General features: G+C 39.8%; 1 protein-coding gene across 4 annotated transcripts in view; it reads left to right on the top strand.

Moving 5' to 3' along the window:
• ZMPSTE24 (zinc metallopeptidase STE24) overlaps nt 1-11,851 on the top strand; it is a 23,433-nt gene extending 11,582 nt beyond the window's left edge. For 3 of the 4 annotated variants that reach the window (XM_010576290.1, XM_010576293.1, XM_010576292.1), the window contains exons 5-10: nt 257-409; nt 4,415-4,556; nt 6,934-7,091; nt 8,507-8,611; nt 10,584-10,727; nt 11,045-11,851. In XM_010576290.1, the coding sequence (XP_010574592.1) occupies nt 257-409; nt 4,415-4,556; nt 6,934-7,091; nt 8,507-8,611; nt 10,584-10,727; nt 11,045-11,269 (927 nt within the window). In that variant the 3' untranslated portion in view covers nt 11,270-11,851. The remainder of the gene's footprint in view (nt 1-256; nt 410-4,414; nt 4,557-6,933; nt 7,092-8,506; nt 8,612-10,583; nt 10,728-11,044) is intronic. The other variant, XM_010576291.1, reaches the window with a different exon arrangement.
• The last annotated feature ends 2,623 nt before the right edge of the window (nt 11,852-14,474 follow it).

Raw genomic sequence — 14,474 nt, 5'->3', positions numbered from 1 at the left:
ATCTTACTAAGGAAGGATGTATCTGCCTGGGCTTGGCGTCCGTGTGGATGTAAAGAGCCACAGCTACTGGGAGAGGAGGTGAAAATGTTCTTTCACCTTTTCTTAACTGACTGATTTCCTCCTTATCACATTGGTATTGCTGTTTTGCAATTTGTCTTATTTTGTTTCTCTGCATCCACTGAAGGGATCTGTTCATTAACCACTGTGGTACATCAATATTTACATTGAAAATACCACTGATATCCTTTCTTTACAGACGCTGGGATTTTTTTTTAAGGATGCTATCAAGAAGTTTATCGTGACTCAGTGTATTCTGTTACCAGTGACATCCCTTCTGCTTTACATTATTAAAATAGGGGGAGACTACTTCTTCATCTACGCCTGGCTCTTTACATTAGTTGTTTCCTTGGTGAGTATGAGAATATGTCTGGGTTTCTTCCAAATGCTAGCTTACTTGTATGGCTTAGTGTGCTGAGGTTTAAAAACATAACTGAAAGAAAATGGAGAAAAATCTAAATCTCCTGGGAATTTTAGTGTCTACAAACTTTAACAGTGTGTCTTGCTCTCAGTGTACTTGTTCAGGAGTAATAGCTCATGTTAATTTCCACATCAATGTGATATCGTCTATTTTATCTATCGAATACTGGAGTGTCTTCATCAACTGAAAAGTAAACATTCAAAAACTTTAGAATAGATACTGGAAATACAGCAGTATGTGGTGATAGGTTTTCCTTTTTCTTAAATAAGAAAGGGCACAAGGACAACTGCCAGCAGATTGGTAAGACAAGGCAGAATGTGCTTTGGTCGGTAATGTTTCCATTGGGCTTTTCTTGCAGGTTATCAAACACCAATTCTCAATTGCATTGCTTTGTATTGAGATTAGTAGCAATTTTCCATTTCTGCTTCTGCTTCTATAGCTGCTTTTATACACTGAATTGGTAAATGACATTTTTAGGGCTTATATTAAAAGGATCTTTTTGTATACATCATAAGGATTTGATGTTTTCTATTGTTAATATAAGCTTCAAGGTCTGTATTTTTATTTTTTCTATTTTGACATTGTGCTCTACTGTCTTTTTGCTCAACATACTAACCATTGCTCACCCAAGGAAGAAATTACAGAAGTACCGTTGTGTATATTCATTCATTTTTAGATTAAAAGAGCACCTTAACAAGTAAAAGAATTACTACGTTACAGTAATGTAATAAAGCCTGCCATGTTAGCCTAACAATAAATTTGGGTCAATCTATCCCTAATTCTTGTGTTAAGTTCAGACTTTGTGGTTGAACTGCAGTGCATCATCAAGAAAATTTTTAGGAATACCGGGGTAGGAAATGATGATTGTTTTCTTTCTTAAGCTTCTCTTTCATGACTTAAGTGTTGCTTTTTATTTTTTTTCATTTCCTTCTCACCACTGCTTCTAGATTCAGATCACTTTTATAGCTTTTTTTGGACTTTCAATTTGTCAGCTTCCTTTCTAAAGCACAGGCTGCATTTGTACAAAAATGTGATCATAATGCTACATGGGAGGCCATTGCAATTAATGCAGGAAAATCTGATTTCCCACTTGGATATCCAACAGCTGCATTGACTTTCTCAAGACATGGCAACATGGAAGGAATTGTGGCTCAGTTTAAATCTTGACTGCAAAGTATTTTCATAATCCTGTTTTTAAGGGATACAGATCTCATTATCTGGGTTGTATTTGTTGCTTACTTGTATTTTTGCTTCATTGATGCTTAACGTGTAAGTGAAGTAAAACCTGTGTGGATTAGCAGATTTCTGTATGGCCACTAATTCTGGCATAGTGCAGTTACCAGCTACGTGTTTCTGAGGAACTCCATGACAGTAGTATAGTAGCAGAAGTGCCCCATTTAGGTGGTAAGTCTAGCTTACAATTGCTACTTTGAGTTCTTTCAAGCTTTTTTTTGTTTGTTGGCTTAATTATACAGTGTTTCCTGTTGTTTTGTTGTGCTGGCTCCTGCTTTCTGTACTTCTGGTGTCCTTATGCTCTGACATCTTCCCTTTTTTTGTCTCTGTATTCTGAAAAATCATAGTGTTAGGTCTCAAAAATGTGAGTTCATGTGTATTGAAATGACTGTTAAGAGAAAGCTTTGTGCAGACTCTGATCAGGAGTCTGATATTCTTAAAGAATTGTTCTTTTTCTTTCAAGCTTTGATCAGCACTACTCTCTTAAATCATAATTCAGCGTTTGAGCTACTGCTCTGTCAACGTGAGTGAAACAGTCCTTACAGATTATTCTAGTGTAGCCTTATTATTGGTAAAATTGGGGAGATATTAGTTCCTCATGTGATACCCAGTTCATATTTTGAGTCTTTAGTCTTAAAGGCCTTAAAAACTTGCTTTTTCATGGAAGGATTAAGCTGAAATTTTAAAGGAATTGGTACTTTCAGGATTGAAAGATACAGGATTTTCTGAAATGGCCTGCACTCGTTTATTCACCGAAAGTGAAAAAATTTTCCTTAGCTTCCTTTATACCAGTCATTGGCTGTTTTTATTCTTGCCATCTTATCTTTAAAATATATATTGTAAAAAAATGTTGTATGATCTCATATGAGAAACTTTCTGAATGTCCATTTTATAGTCTTTATCAAGCAAGTTTAGTAGAAAGAAGAGATGTAGGTGAGTAGTACCTAACATTAAATTTCAAGGTGAGAACAAGAACATACTCAACTGATACCACATTTCTTTCTCTGTCACTTTCCTATCACAAACTAGTATTTTATTTTTGCTTTGCATGCCCCTTCCAATTGAGCTGTCCATGTAGATTTTTTTTCTTGACATTTTACATATACTTCAGAAACTGATAAAGCAGGGGTTAGCCTATCTTTTACACAACAAAAGCTAGAAAATAAAACATGTCTTGTCAGAGCTACAGAGTGCTGTACTGAAAGATTATGTAGCAAGATAGATAGACTCACTTCCCCCCCCCCCCCCCCCCCCCCCCCCATTTTTTTCCTGAGGATTAAAGTACATGCCCAGACAATTGGTGCTTTTCTGGTGTCTTGCAGTGTCGCTGCAGCCTAACAGGGTGTTGATCATGGTTTGAGGCCTTAATGTGTAGATTTGAACATGTCTTTGACATGCAAAATAACCTTAAGAGGTGTCAGATTTACCCTTTAGCGTTTGTTTTAGGGAAAAATTGTAATCACATTCCATAACTCTGTAATTATACTTAGAGTTGCATCCTTCTACCTATCTTGCCTGCTGATGTCAAGGGATTGCACAAAGATCAGAGATAAAAACTTAAAAGTAGTCCATGCATACTACATGGTCTGAAGACACTTGTCTGGACTGAAACAGACAGCTTATTTCTGCTCTATAAAATACACTCCTACACTTGCTGCAAAATACCTGCAGGGGTTTAAACCCTTGTCTTAACAGTTACAGTAATGAAAATAACTTTTATTTTCTAGTGGTGTTTCATATTGATGCCCTGTCTTGCTATGACTTTGGAAAAGTCAGTTTCCATAGTTTTAGATTACATTGGATTTTTTCAACAGTGCGGATACTTTCAGAAGTCAAGGTACTTGTTTTCAGTGGAAGAAAAACTGTCAAGATAACTTCAAAGTTAATGTTGATGTCCATTTGCCTCTCATGTCCTGTTCCTTTTTTGCTAACCAGAATTTAAACTTTTCTCCAGTCCTTTTCTTTAAAATAAATAGATCAAAATCACTTTGTGAAGGTCCAGAGTGTGAGGGAAGGGAGTTCAGCTTTCCCTCCCATCACAGTGTTATTCCAGCCCTGGCTTTCTCATCTGGGCTGCATCTGCTGCCAGTTTGAAGAGATGCAGGTGCATTGTAGTGATTTTTTGGGACATGGCTGTTAATCATTGTGGACCAGAGGCATCAGGCAGTTCCTTAGCCCTGCATACAACTGGGAGAACGGAAAGAAAATAGGGGATGTGAATTTTTTCCCTGTTTTAGACTGTGGCTTTGCAAGTTAGTAAGAATTTGAAGAAGCTGGACTGTCTCCTGGTTCAGTCATCTCTGCTGTTCATTATGAAACACTTGAGAGCTTTCCAGTATCGGTGAAGTGAGTGAAAGTGACAGCCTGTCACTGATAAGACCACTGCTCCCAGCTGTCATAGTAGTTTTGCCTTCTGGGGCTTGATGAACTGTCAGAGCAAAAGCACTATTTACACTAATTCTGTTGAGGACTGTAGATTAACCTGCCCCCACCCCCATCTTGTTGTTGAATTGCTGACTGTCAGTAGTTGTCTCCGTAGAGGGAATGACCCATAGAGAGCCTTGCTACAGATCATACAGGACACTGCTTTATCAAGTGGTTTTTTCTGAAATTGTGCCCTCTTTTCGTACTTACTCATGCTCCACCTTTAGTACTAAACACACATTTGTATGCCTTGTTAATAATATCTGTATGTGTTTGCAGGTGCTTGTTACAATCTATGCAGATTATATTGCACCTTTGTTTGATAAATTCATTCCACTTCCTGAGGGAGAGCTCAAGCAACAAATTGAAACAATGGCAAAGAGCATTGACTTCCCATTGACTAAGGTGTATGTTGTTGAAGGTGAGATTTTTTTTTTTTAATAAAAAGACTTTGTAATTTTGAATTTGTTTATTTTTAGCTTTGATTGCAGATGCTGTAGTAGGGCAGTTGCTTATATTCCTCAGCTATTGTAATGCTCGTCAATTTCTGTACCATTTTCCTTTTTTTGCCTTGAGGTTAGAAAAGTGAAGCTGAATGTACAGCCTTAACTCAGCATCTTGTTGGAATCATTGCTTTGGCTCTGTGGAATGGAAATATATAGCACAGTCAGAAATGGAAGCACCAATCAAGATTCCAATTTTAGAACTTTAAACCAGAGGGAAAAGGGTTTTTTTTATCATTTCTCGTCTCAGTTTAGCATTAATTGTCTCAAATTCTTGGTGAAACAATTGAAAAAGTTATGAAAGTTAAAAAAACCTGTTCCTTCTTAGAGTGTTAACGTGGATGGTTTCTTACGGTATGGCTGGATGGACTCACGCCTTCTATGTGAGACTAATTTTTTCACTTTATAGTAATGAATGTCTCATCCTCTTTTCTCAGGTCATGGATTGTAACATGGAGCATGCCAGCTGCCATGTCACTTCCTCTCCACTTCCATGTTCATGGAGCATTTTACTGTTTGCCATTTCCACTGTTCCTCATTTTATTCCCTTCTGAACTTGATTTCAGGGACTTTCCCAAATTTTGTTTTGGTTTTGTGCCCCACCTGTGAGGATCAGAGGTGTTTTTATTGCCTTGGTGAAAGCAGCATGAGATGGCATAAAGAGCTGAAATGGTAGAATTTTGCTGTAAGAGAGGGTGATGAAGGCTTTCTCTAGCCTGGGAGCTGTGGCTTTCAAAACCTTGGGCTGGCCAAATCCATCCAGTGCTCTGCCTCAGTGCAGCTGGGAACTGCTGCTATTGATATACTTGGGGCCCAAGAAATGCCTCTCCTAGTGAAGTTGAAGCTTTTCAAGCTTGAGTCAGTGTAGAGGCTTGCCAAATACTAAGTTTTTCCCATATGCACAGCTGGCTTTTAACTATGGTGAAAGTCCTATGAGCCAATTGTTGGTACTCTGGCACCTGTGTAGTGTACTACTGCATTGGCTTCTTCAGCATGTCTGCATTTAGTAGCAGTGATCTGCGGTGGAGGAAGGCTGCCAAACCCGCATTTTCTTTACTCGTGTCTTTAAGAGCATTGAGCCAGCACCATTCCCTTCTGAGATGTGTGAACATCTTTTTGCCGGTGTTTTTCTGCATTCTGTCTTGGATGTTCCCACTCCAGAACTGACTTCTTAGTAACATGTGCAACCAAGTCCTTTAATTTCAGGGTTCATTCTGTAACAGGCAGATTACAAAGGTTCATTCTCTACTAACACTTAGTGGAGGATGAAGTTTTTTATGATACACAGATGAAAGGGAACATTGCTATCCTGTGGCTGTCCAGATTACTTCACTGAGAAGGGACTGGATGCTGAGGCTTCATACTCTGACCAGCCTCTTCCTCTGTTATCTGTCTTGGTTTGGTGCTGAAGGTTACCATGACCATACCATGGGTTGGCTTGCAGTGTAACAATGGATATTTTGTGCCCTAAGGAGTTTATGCAGCTCGTACATTTATAGTAAGAGTTGAAGGCAAACACCCTCGACTTGAAGTATCTTTTGCTGCAAAAAACAGAGCAATCCACTTCTCTCAGAGACCTCTTTCAGTCCTGATGTTGCAACAGCTCCTAATCACAGGCAAAAAACAGGCAAAGTTTTAATAGCTGCTTTGATCTAGACAGCTTTTTAATCAACTGAAACAGTCCATGTTCTATGGAAAGAGATGAGTTTGTTGGCCCCAAGTATATTGATAGTAGAAACAGTCCATGATTCACCTGATCTAGATAAAAGTAGCTGTAAAAAATTGCCTATTTCTAACAAAAATAATATTGAGGGACTGCCTGATGTCTGTAGTTCATCCCTTTATCTTCTCCTTATCTAACATCTTCATCCTTACCTTTTTTGAATCATCTTTGCTGGCACACTGAAAGAATTCTAAACGTATTCGTCACAGGCCCTTTGCCAGGAGGGCAGCAGGCGTTCTATGTAGAATGCTCTTTCCACTCGGAACTTGAAATTGCAATAGAAAGTGCTTTTCTTCTGGATATTAAATCTTCACAAGACTGCTCTTGTTTTTAGTGATTACATGTTACAGATGAAAATTATTTCTCTATTGGAGTCAGTAAATGAGATCATCATTACTTACATCATTTTAAAATACGCTTCAACCTGCAAACTCATTTGCTTGAGTTTGTCTACTGTTCATTTGGGGACTTTGAGAATTCCTTTAGAAGAATCTGTTCTATGTAATATTGCATAGTCTTTAGTGCATGGGATTATTCAGATCATGGCCTTCAATGTAAATTTTCCCCATTAGGTTCTAAGCGTTCTTCTCATAGCAATGCTTATTTCTATGGATTCTTCAAGAATAAGCGAATAGTACTCTTTGACACCCTCCTGGAAGATTATTCTGCATTGAACAAAGAGCCAGCAGGAGAAGATGGCGAGAATGAAGAGACAAAGTCTAAAACCAAAGTGAGTTAATCTTTGGTTTTCATCATGCTATTTACATTAACTTTGTGGTGAGATATTCCCTTGTGTTTTCTGAATGCATTTTAAAGGTCCTGAGCGAGATGCTAAAACCCAAAACCTAATGATTTCAACATGAAAGTTGAGCTGGTTATTGGAATTTCTGGGGCTGTGTGAGTGCTGCAGATAGCACCAAAGAGACCATAGAAATCCTCAGGGGCTTCAGCAAAACATTTGTTCCCTGCATGTAAAAAATAGGCCTTCCTTGTAATTGTTTGAATAAGGGACCTGTTCAGGGTTTTAGCTCCTGTTCCTTCTCTTGGGACTGCCACACTGAAGCTTTCCTTAGAATGAAATGCTTTTGACTATCAGCGTGTCATTTTTGTGTCATTTACTACACGCAAGAATTTTGGTGCAAGAGGCACGCACATGCGCACACATGTACAGATTCCACATGTGCATCCTCCCCTGCCCTAGTCCAGAACAGGATGATGGCTTTTCATTGTCCTTTCCATTGATGTGCAGCTGCACATAAGGAGTCTGCTGTAACAGCTTTTTGTGGCTTTGGGAGAGTGTAGGAATGATTAAAACTGATGGAATACTTTCTGAAGAGCCTGAAGGAGTAATTCTGAGAAGAAAGAATTACCTCGTGCAGCCTAGGGTTAGGCCAATGTATAGGTTATTGTTCAGTCCAGCTTCTGTTTCTTGTAACCATGTTGGTGGTGGAATTCTCTTCATCCATGGTTTGGTATAGCATACTGCAGAAGTGGATGATGAGAGGGAGGGGATTTTGAGCTCAACCTGATCTAGTCATAATGCGAATCATTTGTTCCATTTCAAAAGGTTCTTTGGCTATGTTCTCAGTACGCAAGCCCACATGCTTGCTTCTGCCTTGCTAATGTACCTTCAGAGGCACAGATGTCCATCTTTCCTAATGATAGTTTTTGTTGCAGAGGACTGGGATGTTGTCATTTGTTTTTAAAGGAACAGTAGTGCCTTGGGAGGAGGGCTACATGTTGAGTGTTGAAGGAAGTAGGGAGAGGACTTTGCTCTCAATTCTCTGTTGAAAGTCTGTGCCTCTGAATGTCTGCTTCCACTGTAATGCCTTTTCTTGAGTAAAGAAACAGGATGGGATCAAGGGATGGTAGGAGAGAGTTTGGAAGGCGCATCTCTCCAGCGTTCTTCCAGGTTTGCATAGGCATGTCTGCATATGTAGAAATAAGAGAACACCACCTCATGGTAGAAATCTTGTTGAACTTAAAAGTTTATAAGAAATTATACCTGTGTATCTGCTGGTAAAAGGGAATGGCCTGATCTAGGGATGCTTAAATGACCTAGGAAAAAACAAACTAATAAATAAGAAGTTTACTCAGTTGTGTTCAGCCATACCTGATACTACTTCTGCTTTGTTACTCCGTCAGAATAAGAAACAAGGATGTAAAAATGAAGAAGTTCTGGCTGTACTTGGTCATGAGTTGGGTCACTGGAAACTAGGTCACACTGTCAAAAATATTATCATCAGCCAGGTAAGTGATGATAAACTGGTGGTTTTCCTAGAGCATTCTGTAATTATTGCTGTTTCCAAATACCTGCTTCCAGATTTGTAAGTGTATAGTCACACAACATACTTATGCTCTGTGACGGAAAGTTGGGGTTTTTTGTTGGGGGGGGCGGGGGGCGGGTGTCTGTATCTACAGGGAACATGCACCAGCCTTTCTGTCCCCTCCTTGCTCCATCTGGCTGGTAGAAAGCATCTAAGAAAGTATGTCTGCTGCCAATTTTAATTCATCTCAGAAGCATTCTGAAGTTGGGGCACATTTTTCTTGCTCTGTAACACTTCTTCCATGTCTGTTTGCATCTCAGGGCCTTCTCTGAAGGTCTATTTCCATCCCTGTACTAGGGATAGGATTGGATGTATCCTGTCTCCCAGCCTGCATTTGTTTAGGTATTTGTCATTATCTCGAAGAAAGCTGTGTGTCTGAGACTTTCTATCAGTCTTGTTCTTTGGAGAGCTGAGAAGAAATGCTATTGAGGATTATGAAATCTCACACAGGAGGGTATTCTTATTTATATTGTATTCTCATACCTTGTGGATTGATTATTAGTAAATAACTTTATTTGTGCCATTCTTGGCGCATGCTCAAATGGGGGTGAACACTGAAGCAATCTCTAGAGATGGCCCAGCCTCACCTTTGAAGAAAAGGAACCTGATGGTCTGTTTACTCATGCATATGCCTTTGGGCATTGCACTATACAAGGGAATTCTTCCCCCAAACCTCCTACTTCAAATTCTTTTATTTGCAAGGCACAGCTATGTGTCTTCTGTTAAATTACTATCAGCAGTCTACTGGATGCTTTGGTGTAGATCTATGTTGTTCCAGGTATCATTCACCCTTCTTTTCTCCCAAGTTCCCAGCCTTTCGGTTTTTTTGTTTTTCTTAGCTCCCCTTCTATGCACCTTCTATAACTCTGATCATGTCTTTCTTGAGATGTGTGCACCATTCCAGGAGTGTTGTTCTCTTCTTTTTCTAAGGCTATTCACAAGCTTTTTAGGCTGTAAACATCACTATCAAGCTCCTGTTTAAGAAAATCTCTCTCATTCTGTTTCCACACCGGCTTTTTCTTATCCGTGCAACTGAACACTTCAGTGAGGTCCTCCTCGTTTTCTGCTTTAACAGAATTACCTTCTAACTTCTGACATCAGTGTTGATCCCTACTAAATAGCAACTATTGTGATGCTTTTGCCACTCTAACTCATGTAACTTTTGTCTTTGGATCCACTTTCTAGGTACTATGATTTTACTGTAATAGGTAGATTTTATCTTCACTTCCAGAAATTTTCACAGATTCTTCTGCAATGTCTTCTACTTTTTCTGTTGTTTGTTTGCTGTCATAGCTGTCCCTCTTCTGTCTCGTGTTGCAATAACAAACAATATTCTGGCACCTTCCACATTACTCTAAAAAGACCAAACAGCCAGTTGAATGGATTGAAAAGATACTAATCATCTTCTGTAGAAAACTTGGTAAGGCATGGTCCTGCCTCTTGCCTCTGAAAAGCCAGGCAAGCACAGTGCTTGTACACAGGGACACATGGCTTAGATGGAAGTGTAGATTGTTTCCAGGAATAGAAGTATGACACAGCACAGACACATTTTGTTTGATTTTAAACTTTTTGGAACCTATGCTTAATTCCAAGGAGTTGGATTCTACCCCGTACTCCCTCCTCACTTACCTTGTCTTCTTGCCTTTTCATCTTCCTTTGCTACTTAGACTTTTTTTTTTTTTAGCTCACTGACAGAAAATAGTGTTTCTTTACTGAATGCATTTACAGAAAGCAGGTAAAGGCCAGCTGTTTGTTCCTTTTTGTATATTAGTTCTAAAGTAATCTATTTAGGCTTTTTTCAGTGGTGTTTCTATCCAAATCTAATATGAATAGGTCATGCTTTAGACTTAGATGAAAAACTCATCTTAATCAAGAATGTTGTTTCCTTTCTCTAGATGAATTCCTTCCTCTGCTTCTTCCTGTTTGCTGTGTTAATTGGTCGAAAAGAACTCTTTGCTGCATTTGGTTTCTATGACACCCAGCCTACCCTGATAGGCTTGATGATTATTTTCCAGTTCATTTTTTCACCTTACAATGAGGTAAATTGTTTTCAAGACACAGGTGCTGAAATATTGTCCTATTTAAATAATGATTTTATTTTTACTTGGGGGGGGGGGAATTTGAAGTTTTTAGGGGCTCCATCTGGTATCTTGTTTTAATAAGTAGGCTTAGTGCTCCATGTTGGGTAAGACTCCCAGTTTCAGGTGTGGCCTGGATAAACCTTAGTGAGATCATTCTACAGCCACAGTTATGTGTGGGATGTGGGAAGGCAGATACAGTGGTATTTACTGATACTGTAAGGAACTTGTAGATGGCTGAATTTTAAAAATAATTTTTAATATGTTTCTTTCCACAGGTTCTCTCATTTTGCTTGACTGTATTAAGCCGACGATTTGAGTTTCAAGCAGACTCATTTGCCAAGGAGCTTGGGAAGGCTAAAGACCTATATTCTGCTTTGATCAAGTTAAACAAAGATAATTTAGGATTCCCTGTTTCTGACTGGATCTTTTCAATGTGGCATTACTCCCATCCACCCCTTTTAGAAAGACTTCAGGCCTTGAAAGATGCAAAGCAAGAGTGACAGGAATCATTGTTGGTTCAGAGACAGTGCTTCCATCTCAGAAGCAAAGTTCAGAGCTGCTTTTTAATTTCTTTTTAAAAATGGATAATGCCAATTAAGTGCAACGTTAACAGCACCATGGATCTCAGAATCCTGAAACAGGTATTAAATTATAAATGACTTTTTTTAACAAAAACAAAACCGTGGAACTTAATTTAGAAAAAGTACTGGTGAAGACCTTCCCCACAGACACACTGGCTTTTATCTCCATATCATAGTATAGACTTGTAAAGGGAGGAAAACAAAAGTATAGACTTCAAAGCACCTATTTGTTCAGTTCATGAATGCCTTGAACATTGCTTTTGATCCTTTTCCCATTCTCAGCATTCTGTGAACCTTCCCGGTCTCAACCCTCTTCACAATGAAGAGGGTTTGAGTGACTTGATTTCCTGTATAATACTTGTACTCACCAGTCACTATTTTGTGTTTTAAAAAGCTGAATGCAAGTACAGGTCTTTCTCCTGGATTCATGTCTGTCATAATTGAAAATGCCACTTAATAAAACCTCTTTTCTCTGAAGTGTGGGAAGAAGAATGAATTACAGCTGAGGAAATGTACCATGGCTTTCTTGAAAATGAGCACTAGTGGGTATTTAGTAGCATTATAGTGGGTTTAGGCTCCTTTTCCACTGTGTTGCTGGGGATGTGGAAGTATGTTACGGAGAATCAGAACAGGACCCATATGTTAGAGAAAGTTGCTAATTCTCTGTTCTTCTCCCTTTGGTCTGTGAGCAGAATGGTTAACAGCTTTTCCACACCTCAGTTCCTCCATTTCTGTTGTCCTTTGCCTACATTTTTTGTGTATATGGAAGTATCCAGTTGCTCAGGCAGTGTATCAAAGCCAAACTTTCATTCTGAGGGTGTTTCTCCTCCGCTCCATGGAGGGTTTTCCATTAATATGAATCCAGCTGGAATACTTAGAAAATATTCCTTATCATTATTTTGATATAAACAGCCCAAGACACAGTTTGTTCATATAGGTTAGTGAAGGACAAAGTGAATAATTGCGGAAATGGCTTCTGCGTTGATTATATGAGATTTTTCTGATGAAAGGTAGAAAATTTACCTTTTTTTTAAATAAAGATAAAAGTTAAATGTAAGTTTGTACGTGCCATACAAATGTTTTGGATGAGACTGAATGCACATACTTTATATAAAAATCAGATTTTATATCTGAGGTAAATAAAAAGTTCCGCTCAGCTCTGTACAAAGAGAGAAGGAGTGGAAACAAATTCTCATTGTTTCAGATGTCAGAGTATTCTCATAGACTTTACTGTTAGCTTAAATTTGCTTTTCTGATCATAGGGAAAAATGCCTTATAAGATGATGAGCATGATGATGTCTCAGGTGCAACAAGAAACAAGTTGTTGCTGGAAGCCCTTTGTATGCCTTATTCTAATTGTGTTTATACTCTAGTGAATATGAAGCTAAACTATAGATATGGACTTAGGAGACAGTTTCACAAATATGGGGAGCCTATACTTGTCATGTTAACTGCATTTAATAAATGGCCCTTAAAAATAAAAGGATTAACTTGAATCTGTTAATTCAGAAGAGTAAATAAATGTGTCAGGTTTTGAGTTTGAGATGGTGGTTGGTGTAAACCTATGGAAAACATGTTAAATGTGCTCTGAGAAAACCATTTGTCTCACCCATTAGGTAAAACTTGTACTCAAAAATTAATTTTGTGGCTATTTCAGAAACAAACAAAAGGAGAGTAAAGTGGGATAATGAAGGAAATGCCAGCTCCTATGGAAGCATGAAATATTTGAAATACATAGGCTTACAGGTGAAGAGTGTGTTGTTATGGCAATTGCCTGTTGCTTCCTTTTCTTCCCTGTCACTGTTTGGAGTTGATCTCTGCAGTTCTCCCAGCTGGATTTCATCATCTAACTCCTCTGAACAAGGGTTCAGAGTTCCTTCCAGTCTGCTCCAGTTGCTTCTCAGCACTGGCATTGTTTGTCAGTGTGTGCTTTTGACCTTCTTTCTGCCTGTCCACACACTGCTGTGCAGACATCTGGAATGCATCAGCTACACGTTGCAGACCTTCTACAGCCTCTAGTTGCTTCCTGTGTTCCTGAGAATGGTTGAAATCACACCTAAATCTTTCTGTGCAACTGCTGCCTTCCCAGGTATCTAAATCCTCCTACAGTGTCTACACAGCCACCTGACCAGCCAGTACAAAACAGCTTGCTGACAAGGTATGTCTACTAGGATCAGCCACACCTCCCTTCTGATTAATGACCAGTTTTGAGGAGAGAGGCAAGAAAATTAGCAAGAGTGGGCTTTTGTTTTCTGTTACCTTTAGCTAATAATGTTCAAATATTCAAGGCAAGGGAACCTAGAGCAGAACATCTCTAGCAGTATGCTCCACGCAGGCATCCATGGGGCTGGTGGGCACTGACCAGCAGTGTCCTGCCCAAAGGCTGATAGCTTCAGCTTGCCCTTCTCTGCCTCACCAGCTTTTTCTGGTGGTGTAAATAGAAGCTTGAGAGAGGACGTGGCGAGGAAAAGTCCAGTCCAGACCTTGGAAGGAGATGGGAGGAAGACTAAGCTTGGAATGCTTCATGGAAATAGGCACAAACATCTTCCTTTCAGCACAGTCTTGTCACATTTCAGGAGACTCCATGAGTTGCGCTGTGGACATACTTATGTCCACACAGGACTGCTATGGCCACAGGGCTTCTCACTTACTTTGGTTGGCAACACGTCATGCCACTTTCTGTCTGCCTTAGTGTGTAGGCAGGGAAACTGTGGAAGAGATGTGTGCGTAGGTAAATTTGTCTGATGGCATGGAAGTGGACGGATGCGCGGTTTCAGATTGCTAATGTGATCTAACGGTGGCACTTGGGAGGCTTGCATGACATGGACCTCATAATGAGCTCATTGAGGCCAGGCAAGTAACCAGAGGCTCCCCTGAACATGCCTGAGATAAAAATAGTAATTTGTGAACTAAAGGCAACCATGATGTCTGTGGAACAGCGAGGGCTACACTACGCAGGCACCGCCGGCAGTCAGAGAGACGTGGTTCTCGGGGCCTCCATCTTCGCGACTCCCGCCGCCATCCCAGGAGACGTAGGTGTTACCGGACCCTCCGCGGGAAGGCCCGCGCACGCGCGGCTGTGGATGGCACGAGCGCCCCGGTGCGCGCGCGCCGCGGCCCGGAG

Source organism: Haliaeetus leucocephalus, unplaced genomic scaffold (genome assembly GCF_000737465.1).
Source record: "Haliaeetus leucocephalus isolate CR32 unplaced genomic scaffold, Haliaeetus_leucocephalus-4.0 Scaffold517, whole genome shotgun sequence".
NCBI classification, from domain to species: domain Eukaryota; kingdom Metazoa; phylum Chordata; class Aves; order Accipitriformes; family Accipitridae; genus Haliaeetus; species Haliaeetus leucocephalus.
This window is presented reverse-complemented; position numbering and strand designations above follow the sequence as displayed.